Below are 12,476 nucleotides of genomic sequence, written 5' to 3' on the forward strand. Positions count from 1 at the left end.
TATAATGGAACACTAGTATCCTGCGTCACCCAGTTTGGGAATGACTGTTCTATATCTTAGTATAAATTCTGACACTACGCTGTATATTGCCATGAACTAACTATAATTTTGAATCAGTTCGGAACTTGTTGATCTTACGGAAGATGGTTGCGAGAATGGCTTAACGTTATCGGACACGGACGTCGGACGTGGCTGGTATTCAGCGAGCGCTTCTCACGAAAAGCCCGTCGATTTTGTCGTAGCAGCTCGCCAAGTTATGTATGTGCCTCAAAATTACTAACACGTTTGTGGGAAAAAAGTCCGGAAGATACATGAAATAATTATGTAAAATGACCTAAACCACCCATAGCTCAGTGCCAATCACCATGGATTCTCAGAACCATCGATTGATTTGTGGGTGAAGGTGCGAGATACGCAAAATCAACAGGAATGAAATGTCAAATCGAATGTTGTTATAGGGGGGTGGATGTTTCTCAGGCCACGCTTGCGATAAGTGCGACTTGGGAGGCTACAACCTCTTGTGAAACTCCGCTTAATCGCGGACAGGAAACCAGAGAACAAAATATTTGTATATTCTCTCTTTGCTGATGGTATCTGACTCCGTGTGGTTAGAATTCGCACTTGAAAATGATCGGAAGGTGGCGGTATGTTTAAGCAATGTTGCTTCGCGACAAATGTAAATAAACTGGGCTACCGGTGTTCTCCTTTCAAGGCAGCGAGACAAAATTGTGATGGCATCGCCTGTTCGACACCTAAAAGATTCGAAAGTCATTATTTCAACTAATCAAAAGGTAAGAACGCTCTTTCAAATCGAATTTCGGTGAATTTACTCATGTTGATTTGTTGAATGATGATTCGGATTTGATTTTCCGTACCGTATCTGCGGTTCGGTATGCGGTGCCGTAGCTGAACGTGTACATGAAGTATAGTACATTTTAAGAACGACGAGATGTTGAATGCAATGGAAAATGTGAAGTTAACCGAGGAAAGCGAAAAAGAAATGTTGAGATCAAGAATTGATGAACAGGGTCAACTGATATGCATCTTGAAAAAGCGAGCTGATGAATTCATGATTCGAAATCAAGTAAGGGAAATCCATTGATTTACCGTACGAAATTCAAATCAGTTTATGCATATGAAATACCAGCGAAATTATTGTACTGTACTGCAATCTCAGATTGAGAGATATAACACATTGGCAATAATGGATTATATTCTAGGGCAGTGCTCTTCAACCTTTTTTGGAGTGGTACACCCTTTTAACGTTTGCTCAAAACTCGTACACCCCTGTTCATTACGGGTCTTCAAAAATGACTTTTTTTCTCAAATCGTACTGGCTACTTGATAAAATTGTTAGGTTACCTAATTTAAGCCTACACACCAAATTTGGTTCGATTCCAACCAGTAGCCGCATTGCTACGGGAAAAATAAATAACGAAAAATTTGAAATTTTTCTGTTCACCCGATGAAAGTATTATGAAAGTCTATAAAAACGATGTTCTTCAAATTTGGTTCAATTCCAACCAGTAGAAGCGGAGTTATTGCCGTCAAAAATTTGGATTTGAATAAAATAGTATTTGGTCACAGAGTCTATATTCGCCGCCAGTTAGGCCGCCTGTCACGCAAATTGGAATTTATTTTGTGTCAGCCCCAAAACAGCATGACATTACGAACGATAATCAACCTAAATGTAACAGTATTGGGGAGAGAATAGGTAAAGCTACTGCTGCAGAAGCGGTGATTCAGATCAGCGATGATAGCAGGCGCACCAGCCTACTGCGTATCAGGCCTGCCCCACACCACACACAGTCGACAGAAGCACATGGGCTGCATGAGATATCAGTAACCTCAGATCGTATGTCGCTATACACAGTCTATTGTCGCTAATTTAGATCATTAATAGCAAAATACTAAATTGAAAATGTATGGCGAAATATTGGACATACAATCGGCATTTTAAAACAAAAGGATTTCGATTTCAACATGGAAGCTGTCTCGACCCTGGCTATACGTCACTTCATTTATGTGCATTGCGGTATTTATTAACGTCGGGTAGGAAGTACAGATTCAAAAAGTCTGAGCTATCGCGGCGGTTTCCTCAAAAATCACTAAAAGACAAATGACTAGCTGAACACATGTTTGTTAACTGCATACTTTCCAACACCAAACGGAGCCATTGGTCTATTGCCGACGGCTAAATGATTACGGGAGATTTGTGCTTATGACATCACAATCAAACGGTGTACTGTATTACACTTGAGATAACATCGTACCATGCTCACAGGGCCGTAACAGCACTTCGTCAGCCCCCCCCAAATCGTTGGCCTAGGGCCCCCCATGGGGTGATAAACCTAACTTATGGGGGGCTTCGCCCCCCAGACCCTCCCTTGGCTATCCGCTTTTTGATGCTATTTCACATCTCCACTGGGTGTACGTTATGTGAGACCGCTTTTCCCGCCTAGAAGCGCGAAGCGCGAAAAATTTCAGTAATTCAAGAATGTAATCGGGCAATATGATCGGGAATTAGATATATATTGCTATCAATTTTGAACCTCTTTCTGCTCACGTAATCAGATTTACCGGTGGAGCTGAGCGAAGTCCGTTTTAAAATTGTAGGACATCCCAATAATAATTAGACATCTTCGGGCGTATACCCGTTGGCAGGAACGAAACAGCACTTCGTCAGCCCCCCCACAAAAACTTGGGTTTTGGGTTCTCATAGGGTGATAAACCGACCCCTCATCACAGTGTTCGCTTTTGCCGAGAAATTTGCTGCACTGTTTAGTGTGCCAGCTCGGATCACGAAAATTTTCGATAATTCATGATACAATCGGCCAATAAGATTGCATTGCATATATATTGCTATCAATATCTTGTCCTCTCTGCTCATGTTATCAGATTTACCGGAAACTGTAGGGCCAATAAATAATAATTAAACATTTTCGGGTGGGCGGACCCGTTGGTATGACTTCGTTACATGATTTTATTTCGTGACCTCCTGTCTGCTATATCAAAAATTTAGAATTGCTCTAACGTACTAAACTAAAAGACGCACACGATTTCAAATTGGTATTTCTTCACTGGCATATATTTTTTCTTGCTGGATGGTATTTGTCTTCTGAGGTTCAGATTGCCAAGACAGGAACATATGGCGCCAGTCATTTAGGCGCCTATGGACAATTAAACCTATTATTTGGTATATATAACGAAGTTTTCGGTCTGCGTAAGGGAGTCCGTTTCGGCCAAGCTTTTCGCGCTGCCGATCGTTCTGGCACACTTCTTGGAGTCGCATGTAATAAGTACTAAATCATTATATATCTTGGTGCGTGGTGGCGTGTTAATGGCCAACGCCGATATGTCCATTTCTATAAATGTTGCGTGTTTTTTCTTGGGGGAAGAGTACCAAATAATGAACATAATTGGCAACTTTAAATTTTGGAAAAAATTGCATAAATTTTCAAAATATACGCTATAATTTATGTTAATTCACGAAATAATTTGGGCCCCCCTTCGAGCTCACCCCCCCCAATTGGGGGGTTTGGGGTGTGGCAGTTACGGTGCTGCATGGTCATTAACCTGTGCGTCAACCTGTCCTGACCCATAAACCTGCCTTTGTGATAGCTAGCCATCGGCTCATTGTAATTCGGATCTGGTACACCCCTGTACACCCCATCCGAGTGGTACACCCTTTGCAAATTCTGGTACACCCGAGGGTGTACGACCACCCCGGTTGAAGAGCACTGGTACTCTACCATGGAATACTGCTAATACTAGTTGCTAATGTCTATTGCAGTGGTTCCCAACCTTTTTGGACTAATCGCCCCCTTTTGAAGCTCCACACCGATCATCGCCCCCCAAATATTGAGAAACTAAAAACAGCACTTCGTCAGCCCCCTAAACGTTGGTCTTTGGCCCCATTGGGTGATAAACCAAGCCCCACAACCCCCTCAGCCAGTGGGTCTTTTGTCGCTACATATCAGCTATACCTTATTTCGTGTACTGTTTGGTGAGGCACCGTATTTCGCCTAAACGCGTGAAGCGCGACAAATTTATATAATTCATGTTTGAATCAGTCAATATGGTCGGAAATTGCATATATATTACTGTCAATTTTTTAACCTCTTTCTGCCCGCGTAATCAGATTTACCGGTAGAGCTGAGTGTGGTGTGCTGGAAAAGGTAGGACCCCTAAATAATAATTAAACATCTTCTGGCGGAATCGCTGTTATATTGACTTCGTTACATGATGCTATTTCGTGACTTCCTGTATGTGTTATGTCAGAAGATATGGAAATCGTCAAAACGTACCAAACTAAAACACGCACATGATTTCAAATTGGTATTTCTGTACTGGCAAATAATTTTTCCCTTGCGGGATGGCATTTGTCCTGTAGGGTTAAAGTCGCTAGGACAAGAACATTCGACGCCAGCAATTGAGGCGCATATGGACAATTAAACATATATGTATATATATATATCGAAGTTTTCGGTCAGCACAAGGGCATTCCTTGTCGGCCAAGGTCTTCTCGCTGCTGATCGTTCTGGCACACTTCTCGGAGTTGCATGTTACATGGCCTCTAACTTCGTATGTCTTGGTGCGTCGTGGCGCAGGAATGGCCGACGCCGAAGTCTCCAATTTCCATAAATCATGCGTATTTTGTTGGGTGAAGGGTACCCCAAAATCAAAATATATGATATTATTAAATCGCGCCCAGCGCGAAAAATTTCTGAAAAAGTTGGATGAATTTCTAAAAGTTTACTTTATAATTCATGTTAATTCATGAAATAATTTTGGGCCCCCCTCGAGTTCGGGCCCCCATCCCTAATTGGGGGGTTTGGGATGCGGTAGTTACGGTCCCGACTCCAATATAGCCGTTTGAACGCGCCATCGCCCCCCTATCGCCCCCTTCGTTGCTTTCGCCCCCTATCGCCCCCTTCGTTGCTTTCGCCCCCTATCGCCCCCTTCGTCCGTTTTCGCCCCCCTATCGCCCCCTTCGTTATTTTCGCCCCCCTAGACCGCCAAATCGCCCCCTGGTGGGCGATATCGCCCACGTTGGGAACCACTGGTCTATTGTGTATTCATCTTCAGACTCTCGAAGGCATCAATAGTGAACTTGAACAGCTACGTCAGCAAGCCATTGACGAAACCAAATTGGAACTTAAAAGAAGTGAAATGCTGGAACAGAGGTAGGTGGGGTTCTTTAGAATTGTATCCTTTCAAGCAAAGGAATTTCAGTTTCATTGCAAAATTGCGCTTTGACAATTGTTACTAACGGATACACATTTTTTCCATCGAGAGTGTCATTGCTGGTCGTAATGACATCTTGGCAATACAAGTTAGCAGCTGATCTCATATAGCCTATATACCGTTATTTGATATAATTTCTTGAGGATAATTTTGTTGCATCGAATTAATATCATTTTCATTATTTCGTACATTATATCCTCCGCGAGTCAGTGTGAACGATCCTGTGAAGGATGCGACATGGTTGAACTTTTGAAGCATTAGTCCATGCACCCTAACCATTGTGTCTGGAAGCAGAGGGAGAGAGTTTGATACTATATGCGTTTATTGTTATTTACTGGGGTTTGTATTGATATTGTGCATGTTTAGAACTTTCTGTGTTTTATGAAAATGGAACAGTGTGATTTATGAGTAAGATTTATGTGAACAATGATACTTTATGTGTGAAACTTTTGCATAGGCTCTTTGGGTAGACTGTCACTTACATTTGGTAAATCCAGAGTCCGCCAAACTCAAATAATTACTAGGCCTTCATGTTCCACCACCATCTTGTTCGTTTCAGATTTAACGAGTTGGCGGAAAATCACGAAGAAATGATTAAATTCAAGGACGAACATAAAAGAAAAAACGAATTCTTGACAAAAGAAAACGCAAGGTTACTGCAAGAAAATCGAAGCCTGTTTTCAGGTAAGAGATAGGGTGCCGTGAGTCAACTCTGATAAATTGATTCCGTCGTCGCATACGATATGTAAGCAACTGAATGTGTTTCTTCCAAAACCGTTAGTCCAGGTTCACTATTATGTAGGAAAGAGCACAACAATTCGAGATCTTAAATCCTAATTGTGTATTGATTGTAATGATTCGAGTCGAGTAATGGGAGACGATTTATGGTCTTCCTGAATTTGCCCACAATATATGTGTCTACTTCCAATTATGAATAAATTTTTCATTGCTTCGGATCTCTGTTTTTCAGGTGTGATAGAAGAGAAGGACACTGCTATATCCAATCTCCGTTCCTCGCTGCAGCAGATGAAGAAACAACACCGAGAAGAGATTGAGCAAAATGCAGGAAAACTGACTGATTTACTAGAGAAGAATACCAGCTTGACCGATAAGGTATAGCGGCCACTGGTGTAATTTTGGCTCCGTTTGGTGTTAGATTATTGGTAGTGATTTAGGACGAATAATATTGATTCGTTCGTTTTTTTGAGGTTGCAGTAAAACCTGATTTCGTCATAATCATATAATATAATTGTAATCAATGGCTCTATTATTTTCATCTGCTCAATAGACGCATTTTCCATTGTCATTATTCGTGCTGCGTTGTTCATGAAGATGCATCTTACTGTCGCCGATGATTGATTAACTTATATGATGCCTCATGCCTCAAGCTGAGTACTTCTTAGGCCTTTCGTTTTCTATCTCTATTAAATTAGCTTTAGCACGCCATGAAGATCTCTACTGCATCTTTCATTTGACCACCTGTGAATTCCTCTCTTTAAATATTGTTTTTACTTTTCAATAACGGCGATGCTGATCTATACTGGCAAAATATCTATTGCAAGTTTGAATTTGATATAAATTTCATGGCAGGTCGAAACCCTCGAGCGCGAAATGAAACTTTTGAACAGAAAACTCAAATCATCAGAGGATTCTCTATCCAAAACAAAGGCAGAAAGAGATATCGCGAGATCCCACAACGACACCGCCTCTCAGGAAGTGCGCAGAGAAAATGACGCGTTGCTGGAGCAAGTGATGCAGAGAGGAAAACTGCTGCAAGAGCGCCAAAGCGACGTAGAACGCTTGCAAGAAGAACTGACATGTATGGAGCATCAACTCAAGGCGTCAGAGGAAAATTTCAAGAAGATGGAAGACAGGGTGAATGCAAACTCTAGAGTTAAAAAGCTTCAGGTGGGTGAACAACCTATCAGAATAGCTGATGGGGAAGATAAAACACCTCAGGTATACCCATCTGGGTCATTAAGTAACAAAGTATTTCTACTTCCATGATTACTTAAGTAGGTTTCATTTACTTGCAGTACTTGCTCTAGTGTTTGTGTACTACTGCCACTTATACATGATCAGTACTTTAGACAAGGCTACTTCTATCCAAATATTGTTGTGATGGTATTGCTGCTCGTGAGCTCAATAGGACTTTTGGCACACATACTTTAAGCAAACTTGTCTTACCTGCAAATTTTGGCCGGTTTATTTATGTAACTGCTTCTGGATCATAACTGAATCATGTCATTTCAGAGTGAGCGCGAACTCGCAGAAGAAGAACTCATGCAGTTGAGAAGAGAATATGATGCGTACAAAGCTCACAGCAGTAAGTTGCTGGATCAAGAGAAAGATTTGAATTTCAAACTGAGAAAGAACATCATATCATAGCTACCTAATTGAAATTCTTATGCTACTTTGATTCGTGCAATGTGTCTGCCTTTTTCAAAATATTGAAACGACTAAATGAATGACAGTAACATGTTAATAAAGATATTTTTCAAATATGAATGCAGTCAATACTCACTTATAGGCGAGCCGTCGTTGTTAAACGCACGAATGGAAAGATCTTGTACAGACGAATATGCATGCACTGATCCACTGTTACATGGTTGATGGTTCTGACTGCTAGTCTGATAGTTTTTCGCGGTGACATCGTAGGGCCTATCTTTGGGAGTAGTGTCTGCAGCACTGTTTCATTTGGGTTACCATACGTCATCTTTTAAGAGGAATTGTCCTCTTTTTTCAATAAATTGAAAGTGAACTCGGAGGGCGCCTAAATGTCCTATTTTACGGGATTTTCTCCTATTTTTCTAAGAAAAGTATCGTAATGCGATCAAAAACTCTACCCCGCGCGGCGAATGTCAGACTTTCGTATAAAATCCGGCAAAACAGGAGTCGAAGTGATGACCTCGCAGTACTATCGGGTGAAAAAATTTAAAAATCACCAGTTTTCTTTTTTCAGTGCTTGAGCTTTCAGAATTTTTAAAAAGCGTCCTCTTTTTCGGATCTCAAAATATGGTAACCTCCCAGTTTTATCGTTTCGCAAAATGGCTTGGAAGCGGCACCGGGGAGCTGCGGGACATTATTCGGACGACCATGGAAATCGTCGCGGCAAGAAAAGGTAGTATTAGACCTGCTGGTGTGCGCACTACACGCGCACAGATATCGGTTGGCAATTTTGGCCTATGGCTATAGGTTTACCTATCAATCAATCAGTCAATCAGGCTTATTAATATTTTCATCGCTTCAAAACATCACAAGACTGCGATACAATGAAATGATAGGAAGGTGTCGAGACAACTTGGAGTAGCCTTTAAGATCAGACACCCACCTTAGCCTAAGCGAAGTAAAGAAGAGACATGCACAGTGCACACTGAATGCAAAGTAATGCAGAGAATATAAGACGCAAGCGACAAAATGAGGTAGCATGTGGCGGAGGGCGAGGTCGATGTTAGGTCGTGGTTCGGTAATCCTGAAGGCTGGCAAGTATTCATTTAGAAGAAATTGCTTGCATTTCGACTTCAATGCGGACATACTCGACGACTGTCGGATAGCAGGTGAGATGCTGTTCCACAATTGGGGCCCGGCATACTTGATAGAGCAATGCGTTTTCTTGCAGTCCGTCCTGATCATATGGTAGTTGTTCTTCGTTGACGCGCGTGTGCTGTCCATTACGGATAGTTATAGCAGATGCACTCCCATTCCAAATTAGTTGCATTTTGCCATGAGTGAAGGAGAGTATAAATAACAGAAAATGCGCGGTTATTGCATAGCAATTTAGGCTACAACGCAGCTACATTGTAAATTGCTATGGCTATTGGCAGAGGTGGTGTAAGTAGTCAAGAAAGCTACTCAAGTAGAAGTAGCGACGAAAAGTCTACTCAAGTACGAGTAGAAGTACTAATTCTTTCATAAGCCTCCTAAAACTGCTTGAAGTAGAAGTAGAATTGACTGACTTTAAATCTACTCAAGTAAGTAAGTAGTTTTGAAAACAGTCGTAATTCGTTCGCATGGACTGTCCAAAGCTGAAAATTGAGCTATGCGGAAGCTTTGATTCGTATTGATGCATCCTAGGAGGTGTCAATTTTCGACAGAAGAAGCATATTCTTTCGTCGCATCATGGGATGCAGATTATAGTATTGATATGAAAATGCGATACCAACCCTTTGTTTACTAGAAGACCCCGTTTTGAACATCATGGCATGACGCCCTACTCCACATTATAAGGCCCCAAGCTTAGGCAACGAACAATACGGAGAAGTTGTATCGGATACGATTTCAGCACTTTCCGCATAGTATACGTTAATAACAAACATTGTGGATAGTAAAATTTATATATAGTGTAGCTTTATTTTCGGAAAATTGACGCATTACTACACTTGCTTTTATGCTTCAACATATGTTCTGCAGACAATTAGAACTCAAAATATGATACTAGGATTTGAAAATGAAATACAAATACCACTTCCAAAAAGCGGAAAATACATTTCACGTCTTTTTTCCATAACTCTTCAAAGGCGGTGATCTGCTAAAACAGGTGTAACGTTAAAAAAGCCGGATTTTTCAGATTAGCAGGACACGTCATGGGCTGCTAGATTACGATATGATAGGTAGGCTTAATTGCCGGATTGCGAAACGTTAGTTTCAAACGTTATGGTGGGCCATATTTTCTGTGATGAAATATTTCAAACGGGCGACAATGCGGTGTGAGCGGAACCACGCAATCCAGTACCTAAATTATATTCACTGATACTTTCGTGAAAACATATATGTTATTCCAAAACTATATACTGTGCGCGAAGCGCAACAAAATTCCAGGGCTTTTATGAATATTAAATGTTGGTACGCCGTGAAAACAGCCCCGAAATTCCTCAGGCTATCTTTCGTATTGGAGGATTAAACTACTTTTACTTGACAAACTGAAAATAGCGAAAAGTAAGTAAGTAGATCACAAATATTACGAAGTAGAAGTAGAAGTAGAGAAAATCAGATCTACTTGAGTAAGTACCAGAAATAGAGGAAAACTACTTGAGTACTTCCAAAAAGTAGAAGTACTTCATTACTGACCACCTCTGGTTATTGGATACTATCCCATGAGCTTACAGAGATATTATTAGATAACATAGTTGAGCCATATCTCACGCACGGGTGGGTCTGATTTTGCTTGGACGAAGCAATCGCCTACTTGGCTATATACGTTAAACTTTTTGCAATTACTTTGTAACTTTAGCGTCAGGCTGCGTCCGGTCAAAAAAATCTGAAATGGCTGCAGATTATGAGAGAGTACTTACCGTCAAACCCGAAGTTCTCGTATACCGTCTACCGCCGCGACCGTCAAACAGAGGATACCGTGCTGCAGATTGGGGCTTGGACAAACCTTCCTGGACTGGTCGCATGCGAATCGTGGCTTTGGGAAATAAATTAACCATAAAATTAGAAGATAGGAATGGAGAGCTCTTTGCAAAAGCCCCGATCGATGAATATCCAAGTGTCGCCGTAGAATCGGTCTTAGATTCGTCTCGATATTTCGTCCTTAGGATATCGGACGAAAATGGACGGACGGCCTTCATAGGAATTGGATTTGCCGACAGGGGTGACGCATTCGACTTCAATGTCACCCTACAGGATCATTTCAACGCCGTGAAAAAAGACAAAGAAATTGAAAATAGCATGACAACTGAGAAACATTTAGATCTGCAACTCAAAGAAGGACAGACATTTAAGATAAACCTCGGTGGGAAAGTGGGCGCAAAGGGTAACACCGCTAAACCAAGGACTAATGTTGCGTTGGGTGCTGGTGGAATTTTACTACCACCACCTCCTAGTGGTGTGTCTCGTCCTGTAGCGTCGATTCCACCTCCCCAGCAGTCAACTGCTTCCACTGATATCTTTGGTATAGGCACTTCTGCCCCACCTAGTAACCCCCCACAGCAATCTACTGATGCATTCGGACAGAGTGACTGGGGCGATTTTGCTGGTGCTCAGCAGGCTGCCAGCAATTCTAGTGCCAGTGACCCTGGATGGATACAGTTTTGAAGCTGACTCTATTTCAGATTCAGTAGTGAAATGATATTGGCTGTGAACACCATTTCAAATCGATTGAATATATTGACTTGTAAGAGCTCCATATTTTATATACGCATGCAATGATTTTCCAGTTCCCTTTGCTCTTGCAAAGGAACCATATTATTTCTTTGACTGGTGTTATGGCATAAATTTTGGACCAAATCTTCCAAACTTTCATGTAGTACATATTTTAGACCAAATCTTGTAAACCACTATGTAGTGCATAGTTGCTGAAACAATCTCCCATTATAGCGATTCTAATTGTGTCTGAAATATTTTCTTTCACATGTCGGCTTTGAATGAAGAATTCCTAGTCATGTTTGCTAGAACAATGTTTTGATATGATTATGGTTATCTAGCCACATCCTACATGTGATGTGACAATAGCTGAAAACTTGAATGTCTACTAGAGTATGAATATTATTGATCAATTCATAGTTACAGATAAAGGTAGCTCACACTTGGTCTATTCTTTTGGCATTGATCATGGTTGGAAGCTGTTTTGAATGTTGTTGCAATAATATATTTATCAGTTCTGACGTGTTTGTTTTAAAGACAACGCCAGTATACTAAATGTAGCTGTGAAGATAACTCGGTGTGACAACACTTAGAAGTCAACGATTTAATGAGAGCTCTGTCATTAGATTGAGGATTTGATAGTAGAGTACACTCCTTGAATATTATTTTCTGTCTATGCCCGAGCTGGTAACTATACCTGGTAGTTGTATCTTCTAGAATTGAATTAGAGTAATGAATTAGTATCTGGTGACATTAATGCTAGGTAGTACTGGCGGTGTTCGGTAGCACTGCGTGTTGTAAATCGTTCTCAGCAGTCCTACCAAGGTCAAGAGCTCAAGACCAATGCTATGTTGTATTTCTTGCAACACTCTTGTATGCGCAACCAATTCGGAGTCATTAGGATTTTGGAACATCACTGGTCGGAAATTGAACGTTCTCTCATTCTGTATGGAAGGTCACGCTAATTTGCTAAGCTGCCGCTATTCGTTATTACTCACAATTTTACCATGTCTCTCCTGTACTACATGCTATATCCGAGTATACTATACTTTACTATCATGTGAAATTATCTTGTACAGCTTGCATTATTTTCAATGCACCTTTCTGATGTAATATTCGATCAACAGGCTGTAGTGCAAAACAAT

General features: G+C 41.1%; 2 protein-coding genes across 2 annotated transcripts; both read left to right on the plus strand.

The window, feature by feature from the left end:
* Window positions 1-635: 635 nt before the first annotated feature.
* LOC145452354 (coiled-coil domain-containing protein 89-like) lies at window positions 636-7,755 on the plus strand. The gene is made up of 7 exons (XM_080330558.1): window positions 636-791; window positions 941-1,084; window positions 5,089-5,186; window positions 5,807-5,931; window positions 6,218-6,360; window positions 6,838-7,155; window positions 7,501-7,755. The coding sequence occupies exons 1-7, from the start codon at window positions 732-734 to the stop codon at window positions 7,633-7,635; spliced, it is 1,023 nt and encodes a 340-aa protein (XP_080186684.1). The 5' UTR covers window positions 636-731; the 3' UTR covers window positions 7,636-7,755.
* A 2,636-nt stretch (window positions 7,756-10,391) lies between these two features.
* On the plus strand, window positions 10,392-12,457 carry LOC145451616 (adaptin ear-binding coat-associated protein 1-like). Its single transcript, XM_080329824.1, has one exon. The coding sequence runs from the start codon at window positions 10,510-10,512 to the stop codon at window positions 11,281-11,283; it is 774 nt and encodes a 257-aa protein (XP_080185950.1). The 5' UTR covers window positions 10,392-10,509; the 3' UTR covers window positions 11,284-12,457.
* The last annotated feature ends 19 nt before the right edge of the window (window positions 12,458-12,476 follow it).

This window comes from Botryllus schlosseri, chromosome 12 (genome assembly GCF_051294905.1).
Source record: "Botryllus schlosseri isolate E-star chromosome 12, Bs_hap1, whole genome shotgun sequence".
Taxonomy (NCBI): Eukaryota; Metazoa; Chordata; class Ascidiacea; order Stolidobranchia; family Styelidae; genus Botryllus; species Botryllus schlosseri.

Bases quoted from the DNA above. Each gene is read 5' to 3' on its own strand.
- LOC145452354 (XM_080330558.1), top strand. From the start codon at position 732: ATGGCATCGCCTGTTCGACACCTAAAAGATTCGAAAGTCATTATTTCA. The intron at 1,085-5,088 runs GTAAGGGAAATC...ATTCATCTTCAG, and splicing joins AATTCATGATTCGAAATCAA to ACTCTCGAAGGCATCAATAG. The intron at 6,361-6,837 runs GTATAGCGGCCA...ATTTCATGGCAG, and splicing joins ATACCAGCTTGACCGATAAG to GTCGAAACCCTCGAGCGCGA.
- LOC145451616 (XM_080329824.1), top strand. From the start codon at position 10,510: ATGGCTGCAGATTATGAGAGAGTACTTACCGTCAAACCCGAAGTTCTC.